The sequence below is a fragment of the Hippoglossus hippoglossus genome, chromosome 3, assembly GCF_009819705.1.
Source record: "Hippoglossus hippoglossus isolate fHipHip1 chromosome 3, fHipHip1.pri, whole genome shotgun sequence".
Classification (NCBI taxonomy): domain Eukaryota; kingdom Metazoa; phylum Chordata; class Actinopteri; order Pleuronectiformes; family Pleuronectidae; genus Hippoglossus; species Hippoglossus hippoglossus.
In genome coordinates, this window is record NC_047153.1 from 18,974,696 (window position 1) to 18,989,957 (window position 15,262).

At 41.6% G+C, this 15,262-nt stretch overlaps 1 protein-coding gene across 1 annotated transcript in view; it reads left to right on the forward strand.

Annotated features, from left to right (window-relative positions):
* Nucleotides 1-3,663: 3,663 nt before the first annotated feature.
* The window catches only part of spata17 (spermatogenesis associated 17), a 35,263-nt gene continuing 23,664 nt past the window's right edge, over nt 3,664-15,262 (forward strand). Inside the window, exons 1-5 of the mRNA XM_034580888.1 lie at nt 3,664-3,812; nt 4,145-4,234; nt 5,464-5,545; nt 6,992-7,042; nt 9,900-10,003. Of these exons, the coding sequence (XP_034436779.1) occupies nt 3,745-3,812; nt 4,145-4,234; nt 5,464-5,545; nt 6,992-7,042; nt 9,900-10,003 (395 nt within the window). The 5' untranslated portion in view covers nt 3,664-3,744. The remainder of the gene's footprint in view (nt 3,813-4,144; nt 4,235-5,463; nt 5,546-6,991; nt 7,043-9,899; nt 10,004-15,262) is intronic.

Below are 15,262 nucleotides of genomic sequence, written 5' to 3' on the forward strand. Positions count from 1 at the left end.
GAGAGAGAGAGAGAGAGAGAGAGAGAGAGAGAGAGAGAGAGAGAGAGAGAGAGAGAGAGGGGTTTACATGAATAATCTCGGTTAAGGAATCACTGCCTCACTGAGCAGCAAAAATGTTTTGATTGAGGAGGGGATGGGGAAAAAGGAGAGGGAAAAGTAGAGTGACAGAAGAAGAAGATATCAGAAGAAGTGACTTGATGAAGGAGTGTACAAGTGTGGCGGGATGTGGAGAAGTTGATGGCCGGGCTGGGTCTAGAAGTGGGTCATTAGACAGAGTGTAAACAGCGTGTCTTTTTATAAAGAGCTCTCACTCGCTGTTCTGTGTTGTTCTCGCACAGACACACACCTGGTGACACCTAATCAGTGTTGTGGCAGGACGAATGGCTTCCAGCCGTCCTTACTGTCTTGTCAAAAACAACACTTCCCTAAGAATCTCTCCGTCTCTCTCTATCTCTCACTCACATACACGCCTGTCACAACAACATTTCTCCGGTAATTACCAGGGTGGCCTCTCTCCTGCTGGCCCTCGATGGATGGGCCGAGCCACCACGGGTTCACCCCTCCAGCCATAACTCTACCGAGGACGTCTGCCTGCCGCTCCTCACCACTGTGGTGGCCCTCAGACGGCAAATTGGCCTCAGAGAAAGACAAAATAAGATTTTTTCTACAAACGCACAGGCTTACAGAGGAGCAGGCAAACCTGCATCCCGACATGAAAGAGCACGGAGACAGATACACACTCACGGGGAAACACTCATTCACTTTCGTTTTTTCTGTCTCGAGGGAGTAATCTATAATGCAGAGAGACTTTTCCTCTGACCATTGGCCAGACAGATATATTTTCTTGCACAGATACACTCACACACACACACACACACACACACACACACACACACCCTGGTGAGGCGATCATTTTGACAGGTGAATATGGCTGACGAGGAATAGAGGAGTAGTGAAGACGAGGGGGAAATGGGGAAGGAAGAGTGGGGAGAAATAAACTGATAACTGTATGATGAAGGACGATAACGTCAGGTAAAGGGGGAAAATAGATAGAGGGATGGACGGAACGAGTGAAGGCAGCTGGCAGATCAATACACAGATCCACAATCTGCATCCAGAGTGCAGGCATTTTTTTAAGTGTCTTTTCTGGGGTATTTTTTCCTTCTATCTTTTTACGATTAGCAGTGTATTCCTGCCTCAGTGCAGGCTGTGTGCAGTGATGGAGGAAGAATCTAAGGTCAAAATAAACAAATTTGCAGCAATAAATTCATCTGAACTTGTAAGGACACTAAAAACCTTTTTTGTAATCATTTAATTTTGGTGTTTACTGTTTGTGATTCATCATGATAAATGAAATAAAGGCCGTTTTGTACAATTATATAGTTATAAGATATGCTGACCACTGGGTCAGCATATCTTATAACAATATAACAACATTTATAATAACATTTCAAAACTACAAAATTTTAATTTTGTGCATTTTTTAAAGTAGACTTATTATTATTATTCCTATTATTCCTTATTCTTAATATTGATGATCAAGAGGGAAAAAAAAACGATTTTTTTATGAAATTGGTGAACCATCAAACAGATGAAATATATTAAATAATTTACAGAAAACTGCTCAAGTGGATCAACATCAAATGCTTGTAGACTAAATGTTATGGGTGAAAAAAGACGACACCAACAAACCAAGGGCTAACTTCTCAACTCAACACTGCATGATGACTGTTTCAAGTTTTCTAAAACCTCAAGATACAATTTATGAGGAATTCAACATGCAAGTTAAATATTTTTGACGTATCAATGATGTGTTTGAACACATCTATGATGTCATCGATGAAAACGTACAGTGAATAAGCCATTGTCATTGTTATGTTGTAAATAAAGTTCTTGTTTCCTAGATGACAGGGAATGCGTCCCTGGGCAGTGTTGCCAAGACAACAGGTAAACTCACGGCTGACAACAGAGAGACAGAAGCTCTAATCGTGGCAGCGGCAGCTTGTAGAGGCACTTCCGGTGGCAACAGAAACTGCCACAGATTTGTAAAGGCAGTTGCCGCGATTGGAGGCAGCTGTCTGTTGCCACCGCTGTTTGGGGGCAACTACCGCTGCTTGTGACTTATTCCCTGAGACTTATACGTAGTTTATGAATGTTTATCAGCGTGTTACTGTTCTGAGCACCAAGAATAATTGATCTGTATTACTCCACTTGTATAGTAAAACATGCTCGTTTACAATGTTGGGCCAGTTCACACTTAAAATGAACTAGTTAACGTTCATATTTCAATTTTTTCGTTGGGGTGATTTAGGTGACAAATTTACGATCACGTGTTTAGTTATGAATCGATGGTGTCAGATCATGTCTGCCTGTCGCTCCCTTCACTTTAACACTGAGTCCTGACTGTGGGCTCAGCACAAAACTGACGTTGACGAGTCATTTTTCATGATGTTTAAATGCAGCCTCATAAACTCTGGATCGAACCAAACAAACACTAAGTGACGTCATGTGCTGATCAGGTCCTGATAACTAGTGATGAGTGTTTACTAGTTCAAGTGAGAGCAGAGAGGAGGAGGACACAGAAACTCCAGCTCGGTACAAACCACCTGCAGCTTCTGCTCTGATCACTGAGGACCTGTACTCGGTGAGAAACTCTGTGTTTTCACTGTTTCCACTGTTCTTCAACCAAGTCACTGACCGGGCGGGTCCCCGGGTGTGTGTGTATGTGTGTGTGTGCTGTCTGGGAGCACACTTTATTGGTCCATGCCATGGTAATTATTTTGTTTTTGCCTACTGATCATTTATAAGATGTACCTGTGCCACACTTCCGACTCCTAACAGCGACACAGAATAAATAATTTATTTTTTTTAAATTTTTTTGTCAAAGCCAAAGAAATCCAGTCTCCATGCAAAATAAGTTGACCAGTCAGCACATAATTCAGATGAAGATGAGTCCCTAAAGATCGAGGAGAACAAGTTCAAGTTGTTCTTTTTTCCCTCTTAAGTATTGTGTCCTCATGTTGCTTAGTAATTGTGTTTTTTGAACTGCATTTAAAAAAAGTGATATTACTGTTGGATACATGACATGTTCTGCTGTCAAAACACTTTTGAAGACATCATTATTACTTTGCACTGCAACAATGTGAAACAAGTGACATGTGAGTATAACCAGCAGGAGATGCTGGATGTGTGACGTGATTTTGGTGAGAATATACAGTATAGGAGGGAAATTATTGCATATTTTTCATAATAAAAATGTCCACAAATTTGACAAAATCACATTTTCACAAACTAAGCATTGTAGTATAACCAACAGGAGACCCTGGATGTGTGATGTGAATATTTCTGTCATTTCTCTTTTCTTTGTTGCACTTTGTAGACGGTCCCTGCGCACACACAGGATTGATGTTCATATTGATGGAAACTGGCCTGTAGCCTGTTGTCTGCCTTACTGCGGTGGGGAAGAGGCCTCGTTTGGTGTTTGAACAACGTTTCGCTCATGACTCTGACCCGGGAAGTTCGAATCTGTGAATATGTTTCCAACTTCACCGAACTCTTCCAAACAGTTTGGCAACATAGGCGGCTGGCCTTAAACAGCGTGGCTTCAAAGACAGCTGCCTTTAAACAGTGTGGCATGAGAGGCAGCTGCCTTCACACATCAGTGGCAGTTTTTCTGTTGACACCGGAAGTGCCTCCACGAGCTGCCGCTGCCACGATCTGAGCTTGCCCTTTTACTATGAAGACATGGCGCAGCTGGTGAAAGTGAAGGGTGAAGCTGAGGAGTTTCAACGGGACTTGTTCCGCAGAATAAGGCACGTGTCTCATGACGTGTCAGACGTGCGTTGGTTTCACGTCAGGTTACCTGCCACCTGGCACGTTACCGTGAGCTCTGCTGCTGTCCGCTGTACAACCCTGCTCGCTGTGCATCATATGATATTGTTGTATATTAGAAGTTGGGCTTGAATTCACAATGTAACTCAACTGTAGCACTAACACCACTTGGGAGCCACGCTACGTGTAACTGTTGACAGTGCAGATGCTCGTGTTAATTTGATGGGATATGAACGAACTGTAATATAATACACAACAGTGACACAACGTAGCTACGGTGCACAGTTTTATTGTTGTGTCTGGTGTGTTTCAGCCAAGCGGAGGAGAACAGGCAGAGGGAGAACCAGGCGGCCACCAGGATCCAGAGCTGGTTCAGAGCCTGTAAGGTGCAGGCTTACCTCAGGTATAAGATGTATGGGTGGTGGGTGTGTATTAGCCTAATGAGACTTTGGTACTGTGGGCCTCAGGCTGAATTTCAAAAAAAGAATACGAGCCTTAATATACCAGTTACATATACCAGTTTAATGTTTGCTTTTTCCTCTGGGAGTTGGACAAAATTCAGGGCCGGACTTAAAGAGTGCATTTTAAGGGAACCCCTGATACTTGCTCACTCCCATAATTATCCCACTTGAAGAGCTTTGCAAATGGCCTGGAGGAATAAGTGTCGCTTGCACTCTGTGCTCCTTTCACACACACACAGAGAAATGAATGTCTCTATCTCCGCGCCTGTTCCTATGCTGTGACCCCGCCACCATTCTGCAGGGTCAGCAGACAAACTTCCAGACAGTAGGTTAATTCAGATTACTTTAGTTAATTGATCAATGCGTTAAGTGGATAATTAGCAACAATTTTAGCTGCCTAAGTGCAACTCCAGGGTTGTGCTATACCCACTATAAGCATTGATTTTCTGGGCATATAAATGGCCTTTTGGAAATTGATGGCCTCACTGGAGGCAGGGAATCGCAGTGGACTTGCATTTAGAGTATGTTTGAGGATGAATACAAATTCGCACCACCCACTAAACGGGGTGAAAGGCTCATCGGACATGATCGAAAAGCCTGGAGGATCAGGAACGTTCTCTGTGTGTGTGTGTTCGTGTATTTGTGTGTGTGTGTGTGTGTGTGTGTGTGTGTGTGTGTGTGTGTGTGTGTGTGTGTGTGTGTGTGTGTGTGTGTGTGTGTGTGTGTGAGAGAGAGAGAGAGAGAGAAGTGTGTCTTTGTGAGAGCATGTGTTTGTAAGCATAATGTTTCCCTGACCTTTTAATTGAAGTCCTTTACAACCTATTCATTGTATATAGAAAATCACTCTTTTCTCCATTGTTTCCTCCCTTGTAAAGAGATCACTTTTTTTTTACAGCTGTAGTAATCTTTTGGTTATATTTTGATTTAATTAATTATATCCCATTATAAAGAGGAATTCAGTTCTTTTAGCTTTTGAATTTAGCAGGTTCTCATTTTCTTGCTTTTTAGGTTTTCTTAGTTTCTTAGCATAAACTCCCAAATGATCAAATACAGGAATACACAGTTAAATTTACATCCATGTGCTTCTAAATAACTTTCTTCAGTGTTTTGCTCCATTTAAACGACAGAAAAATAACCATCCAATCATCTCCCCAATATGACTTTATTACAGCCATCTGCACAAGAAAGCAATCATTATCCAGAAGATATGGTGGGGCTTCACAGCAAGGGCACGTTTCAGACAAATGGTGAAGGTAAGCCACAGCCTGGAAAGGCTATAGATATATTGATTATGTTATGATAGCATGCATTAGAATTCAATTGCTGTATTCCTAAGTCCCTGCGTCTGACCTTAAGAAATGTAATTCACTCATTACACATTGGGAAATTAGCACTTAGGAAATATGATGCAATATGATAAGGAATTCCATCTATATGGCAACTGCTGGGATGCATATAGAAAAAGTGTGGAAAAGAAAGAGAGCAGGAAAGAGTGGCAGAGTTTGTGCGTGTAATGCATGTGTATGTTTGTGTGTGTGTGCTTTAGTAAAACAAGGCCCCATTTTATTTTGCATATTGCCTCCAACTGCTTCTTAATTGAACAGATTGTTGATACCGGATCCAATACCCAGCGCTCTCATGTATAATTTTCCCCTGGATTGAGTTTTGTAAACGTATCACAACAAGCTATTTATCATGCCTGTAAATTGACTGTTTGTTAAAGCATAACTGCCAGCCACTGTTTGGGAGGCGTTCAAGAATTGGAAGTGGTGGTTGGGGGGGTGGGGGCTTGAAATAAAGGATGAAGGATGTGTCACAACACACATATGGGCTAAAAAGAGGCTGTTTGGTCTCATTTGGAAACAGACGAGCGCTAATTTGAATCACTCAAAATTGCCACAGTGCACTATTTTGAATTAGCCCTGAGAGATTCAGTTTCAACCCCTCCTCTCTCTCTCTCTCCCTCTTTCTCTCTCTCTCTCTCTCTCTGTCTGTCTTTTTTTTCCTCCCTCACTCTTGCAGACCCTATCATGTGTAATACGACATGCACAAAGCCTCATCTCCAAACATCAAGCTGAATTTACAGCCTCCTTTCAAGTCTTTGTCTCCCTTCGCCTTCCTCTCTTCCCCCCTCTCCCTGTCGTTATTAAAAAAGACATGTTGCGATAGGAATCCCTTTTATGGCTGACTCTCCGGTTTGCTCCTGAAATGTGCCCCCAGTGGTCGGCCCGGAACGTTTGGTGTGCGGCGGCTTGTCGGGTGCGCTGCTGAATATTCTCTGGCCCTTTTGTTAGTCTCTTCTGGCAGCGCTGTCATTGATTATGAAATCCAGAGGAGAGCGTTTGGCCGTCATACATCTCCATTAGCTCGCTGCTTGACTACCATAGATTTTCTTGGCCCTTGTCTGCGTTGGTGTATTAAGAGAGTACCGTCCTCCCCTTGATACAGAGTCCCACTAACCACCCTCTCTCTTTCCCTTTCTCTCTCTCCCCCTCTTTCTCTCCGTTCTCCCGACTTTTCACCGCTCCTCTTGTCTCTCTTGCTCTCCTTTTCTGCCTCCCCCCCTTCATTGGCCCTATATGTGCTGCCTCTGTGCAATGTATTATGTATAAAGAGCTCTTTATCTTTGACGCCTGCTGTGGACAGATCAGAGGGCTGGGAGACAAGGTGTAATGCCATCTTTTCCTTTGTGTTCACAGGCGGCATATTTTATCATGAAGATGAATTTCTACGACGAGATGGCGGTCAGGGTAAATATCACCACAGTGTCTTGTTTTAGCAAATGGAGTGTCGTGGTGGGGGGACTCTCTGTGTCTCTGTGTGTGCTGGGAACGGTTGGCCCCATGAATATCAGCCCTTCATCACACAGTTTCATTGCTAAATTATTTTATATATAAATACTTTAATCTTACATACTGTTATTATTTCTCAAAGGCTTTTAATTGGAGTCAAAACAAAAGCAGAGACAGGAGCAAGGTTAAAAGCTTTATTATGCGACTCGCAAATTTGCAAATTGACCAGTTCAAGTGGCGTTCTGTAGTCTGATTTCCTGAGAGCAGGCAGGCGAGCAAAGCTTCAGGCTTCCTGTTACGGCGCAGGTAGTAATGAACTGATCCAGTGTTCTGATGAGACAGCTGGGTGTGACTGAGCAGGCAGGAGAAGGTGGTCCTCAGGTACAGCAATCAGGTGTAAGACATGGGTTAGGCATGAGGTTGAGGCCACAAACAAAACCTACTCCAAACGAGACAGGAGTTGGCTGAATGATCTGGCAGAATCTTGTTGAATGAGCCTGTTATAAATAGAAATAAAGAGTGGTGGCCTTTGCTGCTGGACGAATCCCAGGTATGCATGTGAGGTGGCGGCAAACAGGTCGATTGATTGCCACACCCAGAAGGAAAACATACGACACACTCGGGCCACGACTAAGAACAGAACGCGGACAGACCACACACTCAAGGGCAGTGGAAAACACAGAGGAAACAAAAGGAATCAGGCACTGAGGCATCCCAACACATGCAGGTTTACAGGTTTTTTATGTTGTTTATGTAGACACCCCCGACCAGTTTCATTCGCAACATAATTGAAATCAGCAATAAAACACAAAAGAAAAAAATTCTCATAATGCTAAATTATGCTTAGTTGATCCTGTATAGTAACAACAGTGTTCACTTTTTAGAAATTACCTTGATCATTCTTTTTTTAATACACGGTGCTTGGTAAGAGGCCCATTATAAATACAATAAAATAAAAAACGTGTATTTTTCTTATCAGTGCTCATGGTCATCAAATGTTCCCTTTACCCCACTCAGCTGCTACAACTCTTAAATTACCGCACCATGGCTGTGACTGATGCTTTGGCATTTTTACACACGGATATTGCACAGAAACCTTATATTTTTACAATTCCTTATAGCCCACTCTTTTGCTAAACAGTTTCATTCTGCCTAAACCATTAAAGGGTTTTATAGGCCAACAAAAAAATCCACTAGTGTTTATTGAAGACACTGTGTCCCTGTCCGGTGGGTTCTATTTTCACATTGGTGGAAAAGTCTGGATTTTTTAAGGCTCCAGGTTTTACACTTAATATAAATCCAAACAAATAAAGCTGACCACCCTGTTGTTGTGTCACATTATAGAAGAAACATGAATCCAACAGTAATGTTTGACCCAGCTGTTTTAAGTCACAGCATGAAAGGTGATGTTACCATGGAGAGAAAAGTGGAAGCTTCTGAAGTTCGAGGTCTTTATTACCCATACAGATATAACCACAGTTTCCTATAGGAATTTTAAGAGAAAATGAAATGTATGTGAATTGGATTGCAAAGTGGCTCCGTGCTTTGCAGTGGCACAAGATACAGGTTTTGATCCCCATAACAAATTTCTCTGCAGTTTGTGCATTTGCTCTCTGTTGTTCTATAGTCTTTACAAATACCGTAATAAAACAGTGTAGTGAAAATATAGCTCTAATGATTTCTCATATATCCTGCTAAATATTGTTACTGTGTGAGCTACCCTTTGCAATCTCAGACTCTCAGAAGTCTGAGTCTATAGTCTTTGTTCGTGTATATGAAAATGAATTATATAGAAAGGGAGAGGAATACCCTGTGCAAAAGTAAATGAAGGACATCTGTGATCAAGAAATATTTAATGCGTAAATAAAGAGAAAGTGGGACGCAAAGGGAGAAACAATCATCTCAGATCCCCCTCATGACACTTGTCTTGAATCAATTTTGTTTCTATTCTTTTTTCTCTCTCCTCTCCTGTTGTCTTTATCACGGCACGGTCGCTAACAGAGGATAATGTATTAGGGCCGTAATAGAAACCAGTGTTTACATAGCGCACCCTGGATTTGTATTAGATTCAACAGCATTGATTTCACTAGTCAACAAAGGTCAGCAAGAACTCAGGAGGCGGCAATTACTTTATTTAAAATTATCTATTGACTGGCAGATCAATGCTAATTCTCATTTTGCTCTTTGTTGTTTTTTTCACCATCCTCCACTCCCTCTCTTCTCTCCTCATCCCTCTTCTCATTGTGTGATTATTCTTTTACCTGCCATTGTTTTAATCTCCTAATTAGTCTGAAGGACATCCGCCCCCTTGCTTTAAAATGGTCCACTGGTGTGTCTGGGTGTGTGTACTAGCTAATCTGCAGCCTCCACAATCAATGTGAGCTCATACAGTTAAATGTATGAGGCTGTGACAGCTGTCTGTTCCACCTTGGACTGTCCCTCCATCACTCCAGAGGGAAAAACAAAAAGTGCCTGCATGTGTTTGCATGGTTTAAAAAGTTGTCTGCAATTTGCATATGTTAATACCATCATCTATATGATTCTTTCTGTGTTAGAAGAGAGAGAGAGAAAAAAAAGCACAAAAAAACCCGACTTTTTAAAAATTTGACATGAAAAGAATGCAACATCCCCACGACATATTACTTTGATTTTGAATTTAACTTAAGTTTGTGTTAGTGTTTCATGTTAGTCACTGGAATGATTGCAATGTGAAACAAAGGATTTCTTTCAAGTTAATAAATAATGAAGTATATAGTTATGACCCTGTCGGCTTGTGTTTAAAAAAAACAACCTGTCATGCTTTAATTCCTCTCAGATCCAGCGGAGATGGAAAGGATACTTTGTGAGGAAATATATCCACAACTTCTATGCACGCAGGAGATATCTGGACGGACTCTCCAGAAAAAATGAACTTGTCAGGTAAAAAAACAAACAACCCAAATGCTTCTTTATATGAAAGAGCAGACAGTTTACTTGTGGTTGTACGAATCCTCCTGATTTATTTAAATTGTTATGTATGTTGTACAAGTTAAAACAAAATGCTTCACTACTTCTCTTTTTCCATTTCTCATCTCTCATTTTTCATATTGTCCCTGTCTCACTGTGTTTAATATAATTTACCCTTCATGTGTGTATTTAAAATATACAGCGTTACCCATCGTCTACTATATGAACTGGAAGGGAGTCAGCTGGTACATGTCAGTCAGGATTGACCTGATTAGTGTATAGGCAATTGGCTAAAAGGTGTACTTGTGTACCCGTAACCTTAAAGAGTGTGTGGGTGTGTGAGAGAGAGAGAGGTGTAGGTAACATCTGCACTTCCATAGTGTTACCTAAGAAGGAGAGAATGGGGACAGGGGGAGAGTAAAGGAATGAAAGAGACTGAGACACATAGTGGTAGAGTGGAAAGAAGAGAGAGAGAGAAGTCCTCTAAAGCGCTCGGGGCGAAGAGAGAGGGAGAAGTGAACGATGTGAAGAAATTAAAAATTAGCCTCTGATTTGAACCACAGCTCGTGCATTAATAAAACACCCTGTGCTCCAGGGCTTACTACTAGAGATACGCCATCTTTTATTTTTGACAAAAAAAAAAAACCTATCACGTTTATCTAATAGTCACATTTTTAATGTTGCTAATATATTTTACCAGAAAATATCTTTAGGCCTCTGCTAAAATTAAATGTAAATTTGTTAAAGTGCTCCTTGGATCACTGACTTCCCCCTCATTTCCCCACAAGCGTTCCACCTTTCCTCCACACTCCTTGCCCCTTTTAGAGGTTGGTGGGGGGGGGGGGGGGGGGGGGGGTAGGCTGTTTAAGTCCATTAAGTGTTGCCACCTCAGTTTTATGTCACACAAAAACAAACACACACAAGTATTTAGAAATGATACCAGTGATGAAAGACGCAACTCATGATATCACTGATGAAAGGCATAAAGGTAGTACAATTTCTTAATCAAACGTGACTCATTACGAAGCTTTTACAGTTGTGAAAACATATTATGTGTATTTAAACCAATGAATACACATTTTATAAAAACAAGAACATGAAGCAGTAAATTGGTATTTAAAAGCATCACTTTACGTCTCAGCTTATTGTAGAAGATCAGCAAAAATATTGCAGCCCATAACAATAACATGTCCTGACAAATAGTAATGTATATTTCTATAATGTCATCCACATCTCTTTCCACCTTTTCTACATGCTATATTTCTAGAATAGCTAAATACAAAGAGCAGAGATGAACTAGATTAGACCAATGTTGGAGTAAAGAATTATGCAAACAAATTCGAGTTTAGGACGGAATAGAATTTTACCGCTTTTGTTGTATTATTTCGCTATGAATTGTCTGACACCTGCAGTCTCTTCATATATATATATATATGTACGTACACACACACGCACACTGCCCCTCCTCCACAGCGGTTTGGGGTGTGGAGGTCACTTCACTTCTCTAGTTAATGACATGTTTATTTAGTGCGGCTGGGGTCACGATCAATTAACGCTGTGCTGGTATTTATTTAAAATATCCTCTCTGTGTTAGCCGCTAAGCCCTCGGATCGCACGCTGCCTGATCACTCACCCCGCAAAGGCCCACTTTTTAATCCAGCAGCATGCTGCCTCCCTCTGTCGCTCTGTCTCTCTGTCTGTCCGACCCGCTGCATAAATTATTCAAAGTTGGACTAATGGTTCCCATTTAGTGCAGGCTGATCGGCTGTGCATGGTAATGATATAGGAGTAATACATAGACTGCCGAACCTCTCTCACTCTCTCTATCGCTCTCGCTCTCTCTCTGTCTGTGACTCTCTGTCTCTCTTTCTCCCTTGTGTCAGATCTCCCCCGCACAAAACCATCTGTGTCATTTCATTAGGTACAGCATCCAGCTAATATGTGCTACTTACACCACCCTTTTCTTCTATCCCCTGCCCTCACCTCACCTCTCTCCTTCAATCTTTCTTCATGTCCTCCTCCATCCGTTTTGCTCTATACCTTTTTCTCCCTCTCCGCCACCGGTTCACCGTGTCTCAGTGTCCATCCTCATCCATCCTTTCTCTCCTTCTGCATAGCCTAATGAAGTCAGGACCCCGGCGCAGTCCCCACTCTGCCACAGTTTTCCTTGATACCCCAACAATTTATCACTTTGTCAGGGAGACACTTAAAGTTCCTGGGCTTTAATAAGGGCATTCAGTGGGACGATGGGGGCAATTAGGAAAGAGGAGTGAGTCGGCTTTGCATATTTACTAAATGTGCTGGTGTCATCGCCGCCGCCGCCACCAACACGGACTGTTGACTGCATGAATTATTCCTCTATCTGCAATAAACAGCTGGGTAATTATTACTGCCATAATCAGATAAATAATTCTTCCTGTGATGTCGCAACGACATGGCAAAATCTTTTAACTTATCCTAAAGAGAGCGGGAAAAAGGGAAGCTCGGGGAGAATTTATAGACTTGGTGTTGCTAGGCTGAGCAGCGCTAGTGTTTTTTTCTTTTCTTTTCATTCCTCTCTTCTCTTGCTACGCTGTCTCTCTTTCTTTCTCTACTTTTTTTCCTGTCTCTTCATTCCTCCCTCTCTTGTGTTCCTCTCAAGGACATTCATGAAAGGAGAGCTGCTGTGGTGGAGAGAGTGCGGGCCTGCCTGTATGGCTGCCCTGCGATCACTCTCCGCTTCTATGCGTCAGTCTTTCTTTTTTGCTGCTCTTTCTTTCTGATCCAGTTTGGGTGGAGACAAGTTCACTCCTTCAGTCTGATTGGATTTGTATATTCAGTGTGTGTGTGTGTGTGTGTGTGTGTGTGTGCGTGCGTGTGCGTGTGTGTGTGTGTTGAAGTATAATCTGGGTGCTGTGCTCTCTCTGCCTCTTTAGGAAATTACTTTTGAGAGTGAAACAGTGAAGAAAAGTATAGAAGATGTATGAAATTGAAAATCTTTCTCTCTTTTAGAATATTAGAAACATAGTTGGGGCATCATTTCAACACTGGAATGGTGGTTTGCTTCCCCCTTTTTAGTGGCACTAGTTTTACTACTTTAGTGAATTAGTTAATCAATCAGTAAGTCACTTAAATGGAAACTGTGTGTCATGAGGGTGTTGAAGGCTCAATACATTGAGCTGGTCACTGTCTAAATTGACTGGCTGACTTCCCCCTCTTTGCCAGCTATTGAATCATTTAATTGGAGCAATTAAAACAGCCAATCAGGTCAAGTCTCCATTAAATATTTAGAACCTGGCCAATTAGCTGCTCCGGTGCTGGACCGGACGACCGCAGGTTTGGCCTGCTGTCCCACAATGCCTCACTTTCTGATATCCCATCAGCCCTTGACCCCCCGCTGTGAACCAGGGGGTAAATAATTGAGGAAGATGTGAGAAACGTAGCTTTACTGTATTAGCCATTTTAATAAGTTAACAGTCCAGGGTGAAAATGTCAGTTAGGATTTCAGTTATTTGAGAGTAGTTCAAGTGAGCTTGATTAGCTTGTCCAACAGTTCAGCAGCCATCCAACGTAATCTGTAGTCTGCTCGCACTGCGCTATATCATGACTTTATCAGAATTCAAAGCAATGAAGTCTCACAGAATAATGTCCACATTCTCAGTATGTAATTGAAAGTAAACTTGAGAAAGTTATGGATTACAGTTCCGCTGTTCCTAAGAACGTTTTTGTCAAATCAGATTTGAATGTTCAATACATTCAGCAATTTATTATATTTTTCCTCTTTATTGAACTACCAGATTTTTGAACAGCAATTGGCAAGATGTTCAGGGTGACAGCGTCATCTGTGCAATTTAGTAAACAAACCAATTTATCCTTCCCAGCTAATGCAGGCTAACTTGCTAACTTACAATGGATCGGAAATAAGCATACCATTTTTTTTTTGACACTAGATATCAAACAATGAGATATGGGGACACAGAGACTTTACTGTATTAAGTTGCTATAATTTCACTACTACGCAGAAGGCAGGAGATAACATTACCTTGGACCCTGAATGGGCAGTTACCTCTGTCGCTCTCAGTCTAAAGTTTGACTTGAAGAATCACAGTTGTCTGAAGTGTGTCCAACTCACAATTCAAATCTTCAAAAGCAAATTGAAATGTTTTGTTTCTCCAAATTTTGTCCCCTTTCTTTCTTTCCTTTCGTTTTTTTTTACTCAGTCAAACACACACACACATACACACAAGCAGAGAGCACTTGCAGCGTGCAGAAGAGGGCTAATGAGGGTTGTATGTTGTGGCGGCTGGTTGGGTCGACACAGATCGAGGTGCCTTCAGCCGTTACAAATCTGTTTGGCTTTTGTCCACTACACAGCAATTAATAACACTGGGGCTGGGGGCAGGGAAGCAAAGGTCAGCCATTCAGCCAGACATGCACACACACACACATACACACATACGAGTAGAGGTGTGTGCACATGATGCATGGACATTGATACACATACATGAACATACACACTGATATAATCACACTTTAACACTGGCAGCTCAGACACACACATACATATACAAACTGGTTGTGACCTCTGAAAACTGCCTGTTTTGAAACAGTATGAATGCATGAACCAACAAAACTAAACACACTTAATTTATATTTTAATACACGTAGGCACCAATTGGTTTGTGAACCTGAATGTTGCACAATAAACCAAAACTTAAAGTTAACCAAATAGGGGCCAAGGAACCTCTATATATACACACAGAGATATACAGTACAGTCCCACATCTATACACACAGTCTTAAATAACTGTGCTTTATATTACACACACACACAGAGGCACATTTATAGACCTGCTCTCATTCTCACACTCCACACACACACAAATACGTGCATACACACACATGCACACACAGCGCTCTGCATATTTAATTTATTTTGGAATTTAATCTGGTGCTGAGGAAGGAATGGGAATGCAAAGGCAATGACAAGGGTGTTGTGATTTCTTTATAAATGTCAGTAGCTGCAGAATGTGTTAACCTCACGTTACAGACACACCGTGAACATTCAGATTTGTGATTTGAGGTTTTTAATTGAAAAGGGAAGTTGGGCAGAGAAAAAGGAGAGTAAAGAAAAAGGAAAAAAGACTAAGGATTGTTGATGAGCTTTGACTAAACTCCTATTGGAACTGCTCTTGTTGAATTAGATTGGTTTTACTCGTTGTTTTGTGTGTGTGTGTGTGTGTGTGCGTGTGT